Here is a 15,271-nt window from a genome sequence, read left to right as displayed (position 1 = left end):
AAAAGATATGCTTGGATAAAATCGGGTAGGTGGAGCTTGTCAACTAAGGAATTGAATTCTATAGTTGACAAGCCCGCGAGAGATCGGGGGTACTATTATCTTAGAGGTACTATTATTCGACCATCGAATAAAAATACGGACCAAAAAAAAGAATAATATCTTATAAATATGCGTTTCAAATCTCATCAATTTTTGTCAAGATCACTTGTACACACAGCGTATTTTCAAACCGTATACGTGTGATACCACTATTCAAACCTCTAGGGGCCACTTATTGCCTATACATCTAATTGAAGGCGAACTTGAAATTCTCAAAGAGGAATGTGAATAGATCCTTGCAGCAATGGTCGAAAGTTTCTCATTATCTTTCGGGCTTTCGACTTTTGAAAGAAAGATTTCAAGAGTAAAAACTGTTCGATAAGGAACTTATGAGAAGAATTTAGATCGTAAAGCTCTGATAAATAAAAGAAGAAGGGGCAGAGAACATCTAAAATGTTACAGCTCCGATTAGGAAACATGAGGTTGTCAGATATTAGTTACTGTTTTCCTTACACAGGGCCGTAGCTAGGAAATTTCTCTGGGGGGGGGGGGGGGAGGCATGGGACCACCTCTCGTGGTGAAGAGAGCGGGGGGGAGGTGAGGAATGGAGGATCCCGTTTTTCTGGGGGGGGGGGGGGGCACGAGATTTCTGGGGGGGGCCAGGCCCCCCAGGACCCCCCTAGCTACGCCTATGTCCTTACAATGAAATCCATTATGAAAGGCTGATTTTTCCAGATGAGTCGGCTGTCTCGATAACTTGCGTTGCCGATTTGCAAGGTCCAAGGCACGATAAATGCATTTAGAACATTTAGGCAACTTAAACGTACGTTATAATCATTCTCGCAATACCGACATTTTCGTATCTATAATAATAACCCCCCCCCCCCCCCCAGTTTAGTGATTTTTATAATTTTACCTGCTAAATTAAATTTCTTTACCCATCACTTTTCTCACATGTTTCCTACGTTGAATAGGTAAACAACATAAAAAGACTATATTAATATATTAACAAGTAAGGCGATGACCGGGGGCATTCTTATATGTATGCTTCGCTCCTGGTGAGAGCCGAGCCGGTGCGAGAACGGAGAGGCGAATTTCTTGCCACATTTCGTGAATGATCGAATATCGCCATGTCCCCGTTAGAAGCTATGGTAAAGAATCGATAGTGCGATAGTCGAATAATCGCATTCGATACAATATTCGATATTCGTCCAGCTGTAGTGGGGGATTCAACATGGCGGCCATACATGTATTTTGTTTACCCGCTCAACGGCCTCAACCCCGGCCGGTGCTTGTGCCCGAATTCCACTTCGCTCAATTAATTTTAATTTATTTAATTATCAGCTGTCAAAACTGTCATCTTCTTTGCTCATTTAGTAGTATTTCATCAATTCGAGACGAAGATTTAACCCCACGGGCCAACGAAAATCAAGAAGAAGCCATGGGAAGTGCGGAGAAACCGAGTTCTAAGTGGATCTTTATAGGTATGAGTGTATGAGTCGTTTTTCTGGTATTCCTCTCAATCGCCTCTCAACTAAATCGAGGATTCCCCTATGAGGACGTAGTGAAGTTCCCATAATTTACGATGTTACAACAGAATTCGACGGTGCAAGTCGGCAATCACATAACTCGTTTGTGGTGTCTGAAAATCTCCGCAACTATGTTATTTTTTTAAAGGAGAACAAATGGACATGATTCCTTGCAGTTTTTGCAGAATTTTCCTCGCACTTAGAAGAAAAATCACGACAGTTTTAAGGAATTACCGTTGAGTAGTTTTCCGTTTAAACGATAAAGTGTGACAGGAAGTCTGCGACGTCGCAAATCGAGTTATGTGATTGCCGACTTTCACCGTCGAATTGTCATCAGACTCCTGTGCCGGAACATGTCTTTTTATCTGTCGCTGGACTTGTCTTGGAGACTCCACTATGGGCCAAGATGTATCTCTTTATCTCCTTTCATCTTATCTAGTCAATCAATAAATGCAGACCGGTTCTTGAAACTCTGTTGGTACGCTAGGACAAGATGAGGAATGTGTGAGCTTTGCGCTTGGAAGACCTTGATCCCCTAAGTCTGGACATGCCGATAAAGAGTTTCAATGATCGATTCCTGTGTGTGAGACTGAAGCTAACTTTAAAGAAGGAACCTCTGAGCACAGTGAAGAGTGTTCGGACTCCATTGCCAGGCATTTTCCGCCTAAATTTCCTCCTCAAGAATTGTAACTTCCACATTCCCTAAATGTCTTGGCGACTTTCATGTCGTTTCATCTCTGAAGGAAAGAGTTAGTTTGCCTGCATGTACCTAGTCATGCAGTGATAATGAGGCCAATTACATTGTTTTGAAAGCTCACCTAGACCATTTCTTCCCTGCGAATCGATAGCTTAGCCTCTGTTTCACCTGATCATTTCTCTTTCTTTATTCAATGGGCCAGTTGCGCTGGTAACAGAATCATGTTTTGATGCTTGGTTCTAGTAGATCAGCTCTAAACCAAAAGATCTGTCCCAATAGCAACTCTCTACCTCGAGTTACCGAGATTACCCACCTTGAAAAACTCAATTTATGATTGACGTCATCCACTTCGGTAGTGCATAACATGATACGTCCTACCGCGGTGGATGATGTCATAAATCGAGTTTTTAAAGGCGAGATACCTCGGTTAATATTCAACGTGGAAATTTGCTGTTTGGCCAGATCTTATCATTTTTAGTTGATCTGCAAGAATGAAGTATCATAACACCATTCTGAAACCAGCACGACTGGCCCATTCTTCCACTTCTATGTTATACTTCCATTGTTTCAAGTCAAAATTTTTCGCAATTACCTGTTTACTCTGCTATCTAGAGGTGTCGTCAGCTAAGTTGGCACTTGTTTACATTCCACTTGCAAGCAATTGCGATGTAATTGTCTACCAGCAATAGGGGATTGACAGCAGCCCGATCGTGAGCTTAGTCAATCTTCGATTCCTGTTGGACTACTACATTATAGTTGCTCGCAAACGATGTGTATTCAAGTGCCAACTTAGCTGGCAACACCTCTACCTCAAGTTAGCAGTATTACTTCTGATAGTTTTACACGAGTTCGTCCTACCTCTTGAAGGCATAAAGTTATTTGACCAATTTTATCTACTATCCACCGTCAACCTTTTCTGGTATTGAATCATGCAACACTCAAGAATATTTATTTTCGGCTTTCAGTGTACTCTCCGTTTTTAATTGATTAGAGTGGGTATGTTTTCAAAACCATTCATTTCTCTAAGATCCATGTACAACAATGCTTACTTGCCAAGTCACATTTTTATGTCTTTGATGGTTTTTTGCACAAAGGAATCAACTTCTCAAAATGGCGGCAGATAAGCTGACAACTTTAACTGATGCCTGATCCAACGTTGACACCTTAGATGAGCTTACGTTACCTGATGAACAACTGTGTATCAAAGTTCAGGCATGCTCTGTCATTTCTCAAGCTAACTTCGATACCAACTTCGAAGACCGGAATGGGTCCATCACTGGGTGCGTCAATGGGTGGTACATTGAAGAAGCCACCGTCCAAGCCAGTCTGGGAAGCTTCACATTCCTGCCACTTGACCTCCATTAGGTAATCTGTCTAATTGAATGGATGATAAATGATAATATTTGATATTTAGAAAAATCTTGTTTTTTCAAGATAATTTTGAGAAAAATTAGAGGAAATCATAAGTTTTTAGCAGTGAATGAATAATATCAAGAACTAGCGAAAACATGCTGAAATCGGTGCTCAGAAAATTGATATGACTCTTTCACTCTTACCTAAATCATTACAGAGCTACAGCAGGATCAGAAACATCGTATCCAAAAAGTCAGTTCCATGCAAGTGTTTTCAACTTTAAGCGGACATTTTCAAAATTGGTAGAGGCGTCTGTTTTAGAATAAAATCAGATATTTATGCATTTCTTTGATGGAAGGTCATTTGAACCTTGATTTCAATCTTAAAGATTTCAAATTATCCAAGGAATCCATTGCAGATCGACCTTTAAATGTAAATGTACCCACTTTTGAACCTTTATAGTATATGCACTGAAAACAGTAAATAGGTTTTTTCATTGAGGCTTAATCGACACTGGTTTTGGTTGTTTTAAAAATTCAGAGCTTTGCCATGTTATGAATTTGAAATTGTCAATCTACCAATCCTGTAAAATATCTATTTGTATTGCTCCAGAATGAACTGTTGGAAGATGGCTTGGAACATGCAGTCATGCTGTACACGTGGCGATGTTGCTTTGGAGCCATCTCGCAACCGAAGTCCAATGAGCAGCCGAACCGGGTGGAAATCTATGAAAAGGCTGTTGAAGTATTAGCTCCCGAAGTGAACAAGCTGCTTAATTTCATGTATTTTCAGGTGAGCATTCTAATTTTGTTAGTTTTTGACATTCGGTAGGTAATTGAAGTGGAGTATTTTAGGTGAAAACTTGCATCACGTTCTCCACCAATGTGTCTAAGAAGTCTAACTGATCTTGCCGGGCCAGAAAAACATGCAAGAAAAAAGGGAAATTTGAATGTTTCAAACCACAATTTCTACTAATTGCCACAATGCTAGAAGTTAGTTTAGGTTACCCACCTGACACCTGTAGTCTCTAGTCATATAATTAAAAGACAAATAACCAAACGAAAGTATATCCATTACACTGATAAAATGATTAAATTAATTATCTCTGTCCTTAGTGTTATGTTCGATAAGGTGAAAATGAATCAACGCACTTTACAGAATTATAGATTTATTCATCGTTACTCACGAACAAGCCATTCCGGCTGCAGCTGATGATAGATAACAGATAGATAATCTAAATTGGATAATCTTCACCTTGCGCATGCGCACTATCCTCTCAAGTGTGGCATTACAGTGATTGCCAACCTGACTGCACTAATACTATATTTCACTATTACAACACTTAACATTTCAATAAAAATATCTACTCAATTAATTAAAATTACTTCCCTCTGCTTTTTAGTTCCGTGCTAAAACTGGTGATGGTGCCTATATTGCACAACTGTGTGATCTTTTATTTATTTAGTATGAATTGGTACAATTGAAACAATAAAAATTGTTATAGTACATGCAAAATATCGGTCACCGTGCCTGAAATTACCTGGCGCATTTAACAAGAAAACGGTCTAGGCTGTGGACTTGTCAAAGGTCTTAGTCTTTTTGATATTCATTCAGTTTTTCCGTCTATTGAACTTTCATCTTATTTTTGCTAATATTCATCGGAAAATTTCATTTTTTCTAGGATATATGCCATAGGTTTAGATCTCATTTGATTATACAATGATAAATTTTCGCTTGCCAAATTATAATTACTTTTTTGAACTATTGCCCTGAGGAAAGTTTCATGCTTTCAGAGAGGAGATTACTGAGTGAATTTTCTGGAACTTTTCAAAATCATGAAGAATATTCAGTAGGAGTTTCAGCGAATTCCATACATTTGCTCGATCAAAATGGATGAAAAATTGGTAAAGATTCTTAAACACTGCAACTGAAGAGTGTCCTTTCTGTGCTTTGATTTTCTCAAAAATTGGAATTACTTAACAAATCCCAATAATTAATTCAGTCCCTACAGCTTGATCCTTATTAAGCTTATCCTTTTATTTACTATACCTAAAAAATTGCTCATACTATGAAGTTGACATGTCAGAACGTTGCCTACGAGAATGAAGAGGTCCTAGCTACTCAGTTTTGTTATGTCTAACTAGTCAAGCAGTCGCAGTGGTAACGAATCAGAGCAGCCCCAGATTGGCCAAAGCTGCATGAGTGGTGCGTTTCATCTCTTGTGGAGTAATAACTTTCGGTTTCCAGCTTTTATTTCTTCAATTATCAGACAGTGTCATACACGGACTAGGTTGATAGTTGTCTGAAGTGGAATTTCATCCTCCTTCAAACAGGTTTTTATGAATTCTTGCATAAGATTAACCTCTGTTGAGATATCAGCACAAAAGAAATATGTTCTATCATAAGAACACATGTTAAATTGCAACTGAGTTTCATCCACTAGCATTATGTCACAGGAACGTAGTTTCGGCCTCTCCATCTTTGTAGACAACATTCAGCAATTGTCTTGTCTCAATGGAATTCCCTAAAGAATTCCTGGTAGGTAATTTGGTAGCTGTCTCTTTTAGTTTTCATACATAATCAAGAAAATCATGCATCTTCGCATTGTGATATCGTTGCTTGATACTGGATCATCGCAGTGCAGCTGTCATGCATGTCTTTTTTAATTTTTTTAATCAAATAAGCTGAATGTAGTTCCAACAAATTTTCTGTGACTACTTATTCTTCTCATCTGAAGATGATTTTCGCAGAAACTTTAAGCTATGCAGTTTGCTTCCATGTTTGAAAGCGTTAAATAGGAACATAAATTTTAAAACATTGTATTATACACATGGGTGATTTCACAATAGCAGAAATAGTAAAAATTTTCAACACCGCAAAAATGAAAGTGCACCAATTTTAAATGAATTGCATTACTTCATTTTAAAGCAAATTATATTTCCTTTTCCCAGCTTTGGCTCAAGCTATTTTGATTCAGTACAAAGTTAAAGTGATTGGCAACCAAGCCATTAAAGCAGGTCTTCCTGCAGGACTGCTGGATGTTCACACAAACATGGCGGCACTGCCGAACTGTGTCGGTATGTAACCGACACAGCGTAACTTACACTTGAGAATGTGAAATAAAAGATTACGCTCTGAAACTTGAAATTACACATTTTTGCAGGAGTACCCTTTTTTACCCATAGAATTTTTTGTTTTTCAGGAAATTTCAAACTATTGCAACAGTAGACTTGTCAGCCCATAACTACATTAAGTACTTCACAGAAGTTCTTCCTAGATTTTCTTCAGTCTAAATATCTGCTTGCAACGATAATTTTAAAGGTAATTTGGGTTTTAAGTACACCTATTTTTTTTTAAAATTATATATGTATTATCTTTATTTGCCAAAATTATTACATGGTAACATACATGACTATTTAGTCTAAGAGGTATATTTACTTCATCTGTCATACCTACAAAGTAAATAAAAACTTTGGTAGAAAATTATTATATTAAAAAAGAATAATACTTGAAGTAAAAGAAAAAAATGTTTTGTGACAGTAAATCTAATTGGTAAATAAAGACAAATTGCCAAAAAGACCCATTATGAAGATGTAGTATGCGATTAAAGACTGAGTTGAACAAGTCACAATGACTCACTGATAAAGATACCTATTTGTGTTACTTGAATTTCATAATACATACAAATTTCTCCAAGAACTAATCATTTTTTAACTTTCTTCATAACGTTCACGAAACATGCAACGCTTCGCGAGAAGAGCACTACAGCATTTTATTTTCAGCTGCACGTAAAAAATTACTTGGGAAGAATAGTTTTTGTTTATTCATAAAAAAATGATTAACTCTAAAGGAAAACAATTTTGCAAGTGTTATGACTTTACATGGATTTAGTATTTTTTGAGGTAAAGAAGAATATGCAGTTTTGAAACTACTGTAATCACGTTGGTTCCTTTCTGTGAAAGGCAATACATTACTTGGTGAAACATACTCTAAGCTGTCTTATTGCACTAAAATCATATTCAGGTGTTTACAAGTCATATTAATAAAAACTGAGGAGGATTCAGGAAATTCTGTTGTCCCTCTTCTTAATCGGCCTTCTAAGTTTGAAAACCCTATTTTTTCCTGAATTTTTCAAATTTCTGATGATGACTTATTTTTCTCTCTTTCCTTTGGAAGCAGGTTTCGGACCTCTGTCTTGTTTGTATTTTAAAATATCCAATTACTACATTTTAAACGATACCAGACTCAAGACTTTTTGAACTTGCCCTTCTGGCATCTTTCGTCTCAACTCTTTTAAGTTATTGTGTTCAGTAATTATTCACAGAACAATTTTTTTTTTTTTTTCATTGAAATTTTTCTTAGACCTCATTAGTCTCGTGCATGTCTTATTTTTTAGGTGTTGTGGAGTATGTGAATTGTCAAAAGCAGGATGAAAAATACTTTGAACGGTCGAAGGAGAACTGAAGATAACTGAAGACTGATTCTAGTTATTATGTAACTCATGTTTGCTACTTCGATCTTGGTTTCTTCACACAAAGGCTCAAGAACGTCTGATGAGATAAAATCGGAGGCAACATGTAAGTTTACTTCCATTTTTACCCTCAAGTTGGATAATATATCTTCAATAATTTTTTTTAAATGATTCTCAGCCTGCAGGACTCAAGAATTATTGTTTTAGTTGATTTATTTTATGTTGAAATCGACTTGATAGTTCAAATGCTTGCTAAAAGAGGGTCCAGTGTCCACAGTTCACCCTCACAGTCGCCTCTCTTTTAATCAAACCTTTGCATCAGTAAATGCTACAGTGTATGTTTGCGATCACTTTGTTCTATTAATTTTTCCTTAGGTCAGTTCAACTTTCTGTGACCTAGTAAAATCAGTAGTCTCAGCAATCCGAAAGTGGTGTTTGAAAATCCAATCCACTGTTCACACAAAATAAACCTGAAAATGCAGGAAAATAACCCTCCAAGGAAAGAGAGAGTAGTTTTTACAGAATGCAGCCCAAGTCTTGATTGTAGTTTTAAAAATAAATTTTATGAACATACAGTTTTATATAATTACCTTTTACATTTGTATTAATTTTAACAAGTTTGTTTCAGCGCTAAAAATTTTTTATTTTCATTCATATATATTTTCATTAATTGCTGTATTTGTCAATTTTCTTTCAGTCTTTGTTTTATAGTCTCTCATGAAAAAAGTGAGAATAATGCCTATTTTAGACGTGGCTATTGCTACTACCCAAGTAGCACCTACAGGCTACAAAAATATTGTAGTGAAGTTTTGATGCAGTGACCTGAAATTGCAATGTTTTACCATATTTTTTTGCTCATCTGGCGGAAAGGAGAATTTCTGTTTTTAAAACTCTTGTTTAAAAATCTCAACTGTACCTCGATAGCTTCAAATTTTTGTTAGATGCGTTTCGAGGCTGTCGCAGCCTCCTCTCAGTAGCACCCTCAGTGATACTGAGGAGAAAGCTGCGACAGCCTCGAAACGCTTCAGCACAAAATTGAAGTTATTGCGGCACAGTTGAGTTTTTTAATTTTTGACCCCTTTCCTTTGAACCTCTGTCCCCCCATGAGCTCCAGAGGGCACAGCATTACACAGAGATCACTGGCGTGCTTAGGAAGAACGCCGTATGAACATTCGAGAGTTGCCAAATTTCCACCGCTAAAATGTTTTTTCTCGAAGGAAGTTATACAAATTTGTCCTTGAAATTTTCAGATATTTCAGATTAAACTGCAAGCAATACTGTCTGAAAAATTGGAAAGAAAGTATTCATAACTTTCCCGATATATCCCTATTTTATCAAAGGGAACTTGGCACCGCCTGAAGGTTTATACGGCGTTCTTCCCTAGCACGACAGATCAGTGCTCAAGTGGGAACTGAGATATTCCCTTAAGCCAGAGGAGCAATGATTTGTACACAATTTGGTCCATAAATTCTGCTCCATAGGACGAGTTTCCTTTATTGGAAAGGTAGGCGATTTGCAATGCAAGAAAAAATAGCAATTTCTTTCCCTTTTGTTGCATTAACAGGATTTCTCACAGCTTAGAAAACTCAGTAAGTCAGGGAATATACAGTAGCTTCGGATCAGTCAGGGAATGTTGCAATCAGCATACAGCAGGAGTCAGCTTATCTAATTGGAAAGAAAACAAATTTCTTTAGAAGTTTCGTTCATAGGTCAGAGAATTCAAAAATTTTGGAGTCAGGGAAAAGCAGAAAATGTTAGGGGAAAGTCAAGGAATGGGGAAATGAAGAAATTATGGAAACCTTGGCAATGTTGTAATCAGAGATAAGCAGAGTTTTTTGGCGATATTATATGCTGATATCGATTTTGACTAAAGCTGTCCAATTAATTATGTACTAAGGTGATTCGCCAAGCTCAAGTGACATGGTTGAACTGGCATGCTATTTTTTGCATTGATTAGGTAAAAAATTTAGGTAGATTTTGAATTTTTAGCAAGGAAAAGGATGATAACCCCTGCGCATGAGCCTAAAGGATCATTCTATACCCAAAAATTGGCAAAATTCAGAGAAATGAAAGCAGAATAGTGTTTGGAAAAAACCTCGCATTCGATACAGAAATCGATAGCTGAATCGAATGCCAGGTTTTTTTCCAAACACTATTCTGCTTTTATTTCTCTGAATTTTGCCAATTTTTAGGTTTAGAATGATCCTTTAGGCTCATGTGCAGGGGCTATCGTCCTTTTTTTTGCTAAAAATTCAACATCTACCAAGATTTTTTACCTAATCAATGCGATATATGGCATGCCAGTTCGACCGCGTCACTTGAGCTTGACAAATTACCCTAAGGGCATCTCAAATCTTCTCCTTTAAGTATAATACTTGGTGAACTTCTTAACAAATACTTGGTAGCAATGAAAGAAAAAAAAAGTGGTAAAAAGGAAAAGAAAATAAGTCGCCCATGGGGGCCTGTAAGGTTAGGTGCCTGGGAGCACCCTGGCTAATCCGGCCCATTTTGATTCCTTCATAATCCGGCTAATGAAGTTTGTAGATGAAGCAGCAATGACTAAAACTAGTAGCATTTTTCATTTTGGGTTTCAGTGGAGCATGTTTTGGTATGTAGTTTCATTCAAGTGATCGCCATGTGGAATTTTTCCAATGATGATGACTGGAACAAAATTTCAAAGAATAATTGGAAGAAACATAGCCTAAATATTTTTCTAACATCCTTCCAGTGAAATAAATTGTTGCCCTTTTAAAAAAATGCTGTCGCGTGCTCGTTGCTGCACTCGCCAGCCTCTGCCAGTCACTAAGTCCAAGATTTTGGCAAACACTTGTTATGATAGTGTTAACTAATTGTGTTAAATAACCCTCCCCATTAACCTTTGGCATTCAAACAAAACTATTCTGACGTGCTATTTATCACATTGATAAAGTAAAAAATCTCGGCTGATTTTTCTCATCATGAGATTTAAAGGACCTTTGAGGACTCAAATTAAAATAAAAAATTTGTCTACCTTATGTCCTAATATTGATTTATTTAAGAAAATTTAGGTAAATTCAAATAACTAATGATAATTGTAACCATATGATCAGTGCTTCTAGTGTATCTCGCTCATCTCAGGCACTGTAATTCTTAGCAATCAATAGAGCAAAGAATTTAAGATAAAAATCCATAAATGGCGATTGTGCCAGCTCAACCCTCAAAAGATACTTGTCACGGCCACGCTAATGCGGACAATAGAAAACATTAAGGCTAGTGACTTTCTATGAACACATACATTGATCGCTGGATTGGTTGAAGCTTGTTAATTCGAGAAGCTGAATAATTTAAACGTCAATAAATGTGATGTTACTACCTAATCAATAAATAAAATATGATCACCCTTGCAATTATTAAGCTTTCAATTTGTTTGTTGGAATAGATGAGATGAAACTAAACAAGCTGGAATGAAGCAAGTGGGCTTATCCTGGATCTACTATGAGCAAGCTACATCATTGGAGACATTACAGCTGATGGAATATTCTGCCACCTCTTCCATTCACAATACAAATAAGATGCAGAGAGTAAGCTCATTGTCCTCAGTCATAATCCTATTCTTGTTCAGCTTTCATTCTGATGAGAAGAAACTCCCAACAAACTACCAGGCTGGGTGAACATGCAAGCACTTTGAGACTTGACTCAATGTAGGGGGAGGGGTGCCAGATGTATGAGATATGTTATTTGAAATTGACACTCTTTATTGGTGTTGTTGGTATACTGCTGTGCCAAGGAAAAATGCTGTATGAACATCCAAGTTGCTAAGTTGCCTCCGATAAAATGCTTATTTTTGATGAAAGTTAAGCATAGTTTCCTTGATATTCTCAGATATTTTAGATTAAAGTGTGAACAAAATTTTCTGTCAATTTGAAGAAAATTATTCACAACCTTTCCAGTAAATTTGTACTCAAACGAAATTTAGCTACGTCTAAAGGCTTTTAGGGGGTTTTTCTTTAGCAAGGCAGTATAGGGCAAGCTTAGAGATCCTATTCAGCAATGGCCAGGAATGAAACGCAAAGCCATACTGCCTTGCTGAGGAAAATCGAGGCATGAACTTTCGAGAGTTGCAAAATTTCCTCCAATAAAATGTTTTTTTTTTGAGCAGAGTCTTGAATTTTTTCTCTTAAAATTTTCAGATGATATAGATCTATTTATAAAGAAAATTCTTTGTAAAATTGAACGAAAGTTTTTCACAAATTTCCATAAAAATTTTTATTTGATCAAAGGAAATTTGGCAACTGACAAAGGTTCATACGGTGTTTTCCTTAGCTTGACAGCATGTGTCTGCATGTTCAAGATCTGGAAAAAATGGGAAGTAGGTACCGGAACTCATCAAACATCAGAAAATGTCCAAGAAAATCAGGGCGCTGGTATTGGAAACAGGAAAATCCTTTTCTCTCCGCTCAAAATCATTTAGTTTGTAAATTTAGTTTACTATATTGACTTGGTGCTGCAAAAAGAGAGTTACTCAAGAGAAATATTAAAGCAGTAATGTAAAAATCATATGCAGAAAGGATTAAATTTGCAATTTATTGCTGAAGAAACCTTTGCGGGAAAATAAATGTTTGCGTCCAAGTAGCAAGGATTTATCTCAGGAGTGTAGAATCCGTTTTTTTTATCACAATTATCTAGGACCATGACACCATATCTACAAAATTATAATTCCTTAAGCCTCCGATGACCCTTGTACTAAGGAGTCTTCACAATGGAGTTTCTGTGTATGTCAGGGATTTGCGTTTTAAGTGCTGCCTTTTATGTAAAATTTTGCAAGGAGCCTGATAATGCCGCTGGTTTTCCTGAAATCAATTCCCAAGCTCAAAAAAAGCGCTTTAAGTTGCGACTGTAATGGAGGGGATATCCCATGCCTTAATGAGAGCCCACCTCTATATGTAGTCAATCTCTCCGTGCAAAGTTATCCGCCATGTTTTCAGCTTTGGAGTCCTCAAACAAAGTGACAAACTAATCAATATATTTTCTCCATATCTTTGCATGGAGAGTTTGATTTGATTCAGAGGTAGATTATCTGGATAGAGGGGGAGATCCTCTCTACTATGGCCTTAACTTTGAGTGCTTTTTTTGAGCTTTGGAATTGATCTTAGAGAAAACCAGTTGCATCATCATGTTTCTTGTGCAATTTTACGTAATAACAAATACTTAAAACACAAATCCCTGACACATGCAAGAACTTCATTATTGGTGACCTCTCTGCGAATAAATCTCCACAATTGAATATGTTGCCAATTGCCGAACCAAAAGAACATTAGCAGAAAGGAAGTGGCGGAGAAACATGTTGAAATTTTAAGTATGTTCCAGTTGTCCTGTTTGTCATCAGATTGTGCAACCAAAGGTGAATTTCAGTGCGGAATGCATTTGATTTAGTAACGGTAACAAAACTTAATCGATATTGTAAATATGTTCTCTGAAAGAGTGCTAACAGCTCTGCTAAGATTTGTCCCCTTCCTTCTTTGACTGAAGAGGAACAAAACATATGAATTCTTTAACAGATCAGTAAAAAAAATGTCTTTCTATGATAACACAGGAATAAATTTTCCTAGCGATGCAAAACATTTATTCACGAAGGAAAGTGAGACGTTTTTAAAGCCAGGTCATAGTAATTTGCCCATGTGAAGCTGGGGAAGTATAGTCAACTACTCATGAACCAAAGCTGAGACTATAACTAGGTGGAGAAGTGCACCACCACAAGTGTTATTGAAACTGTTCTCTCACTATTATTACTTGATCATTGCTGCCATGCCAAGGAAGAACGTTGTATGAGCCTTCAGGCGTTGCCAAATTTCCTTCGGCCAATATAGTATTTTCGCTAATGTAACTAGTTTTCCTCTAATTTTTCAGATAATTTTGTTAATTTGATCCAAATAGTCTGAAAATTTCACGGAAAAGTATTCACACATCCCTTCAAAAAAAAAATATAAACCAAGAGGAAATTTGGCAATGTTGGTATGCTCTTACAGCGTTTTTCCTTGGCACAGCAGATCGCCTTCTTGAACTCTAAGACGGAATCTCTGGTGTCTCGCCTGCATTATTAATCTCTTTCTGCTGCTGATCTGTGTTCAAATACCAATCCTATGGAAAAATATGGCTCTCCATATTGTAACTATTTGCACCAAGTTTCTTGTTTCTGGGAGTAATATGCCCAAAGAATTAAATCAAGAGTTACCAGTACATATAAAAAAACATATGTATAATAGATTTACTCTTGGCTAAATGAGGATTGTTTTCAAACTATGACCTTTGAAAATTTGGATTTTTGCCAAAGATTTTCCTCCTTACTCTCCGATTACTTATAGTTTTAATCTCCTCTACAATTTTTGATCACTCTAAGGATACCTTGTGTAACTTTCTCCACAATTTTTATAAGAAATGACTCACAGCATGATGTATTTATTTAATGGAGGATCATGATGAAACTTTGTACCTATTCCATTTTTTCTGCAGCATATCTAAATACAAAGATACAACTCATTAGAATTGAGAAACAAAGTATCTTTTAATCTTTTTTGAAGTGTTTCAAAATTTCCGCTTCTATTTTATTTTTTCTCAGAGAAAAAGATTAACTTAATAGTTCAAAATTTTTACAGCATATTTTGCTAACGAAGAAGAAAAATCAAGGAGGCTCTCAAGAAAATATGTTGACTAGTTTTCTAAGGAAACGATAGAATCTGACGGAATTCTGCAACATTGCAAACGGAGATATGTGGTTTCGCACTTAGGCCATCAATATGCATCATATTTATATTCAAATGTTGTATTAATTACCTATCTGTTCTGTGTTGCAGTGAATTCAAGACAGCGATAAATGATGAATCTGTTTGTGCGTCAGTTGCTTTACGACTCCTGAAACATATTTAGTCAGCAAAACTGATTGATTTTGTTGTTCTGGTTCTACATTCATCTTGGGCCCTGTCAAATAGAATATTTATGCAAGGTGGTATATTGGATATTTATTTGAATATCTTTTGCAATCAATCTTAGTTATGACTACAAATGCCAATTAACGTACCGGTGTAATGCTATACAAACCAATAGGTGTGTGAAAAACCGAAGTTTTCATGAAGTAGATTTTTCTTTAAGACAATTGTATTAAACCGATCCTCTGTTTTTTATAAAATCATTGGTAATCATATATTA

General features: G+C 36.5%; 1 protein-coding gene across 1 annotated transcript; it reads left to right on the top strand.

Moving 5' to 3' along the window:
* The first annotated feature begins 1,319 nt into the window (after window positions 1-1,319).
* Window positions 1,320-15,060, top strand: LOC109031800 (cytoplasmic FMR1-interacting protein-like). Its single transcript, XM_072296629.1, has 7 exons — window positions 1,320-1,523; window positions 3,360-3,630; window positions 4,231-4,410; window positions 6,821-6,939; window positions 8,015-8,195; window positions 11,508-11,649; window positions 14,920-15,060. Exons 3-4 carry the CDS (start codon window positions 4,267-4,269, stop codon window positions 6,860-6,862), a joined length of 186 nt encoding a protein of 61 aa, XP_072152730.1. The 5' UTR covers window positions 1,320-1,523; window positions 3,360-3,630; window positions 4,231-4,266; the 3' UTR covers window positions 6,863-6,939; window positions 8,015-8,195; window positions 11,508-11,649; window positions 14,920-15,060.
* Window positions 15,061-15,271: the final 211 nt, after the last annotated feature.

This window comes from Bemisia tabaci, chromosome 2 (genome assembly GCF_918797505.1).
Source record: "Bemisia tabaci chromosome 2, PGI_BMITA_v3".
Lineage (NCBI taxonomy): Eukaryota > Metazoa > Arthropoda > Insecta > Hemiptera > Aleyrodidae > Bemisia > Bemisia tabaci.
The sequence above is the reverse complement of the archived record's forward strand: the minus strand, read 5'-3'. Positions and strand labels throughout refer to the sequence as shown.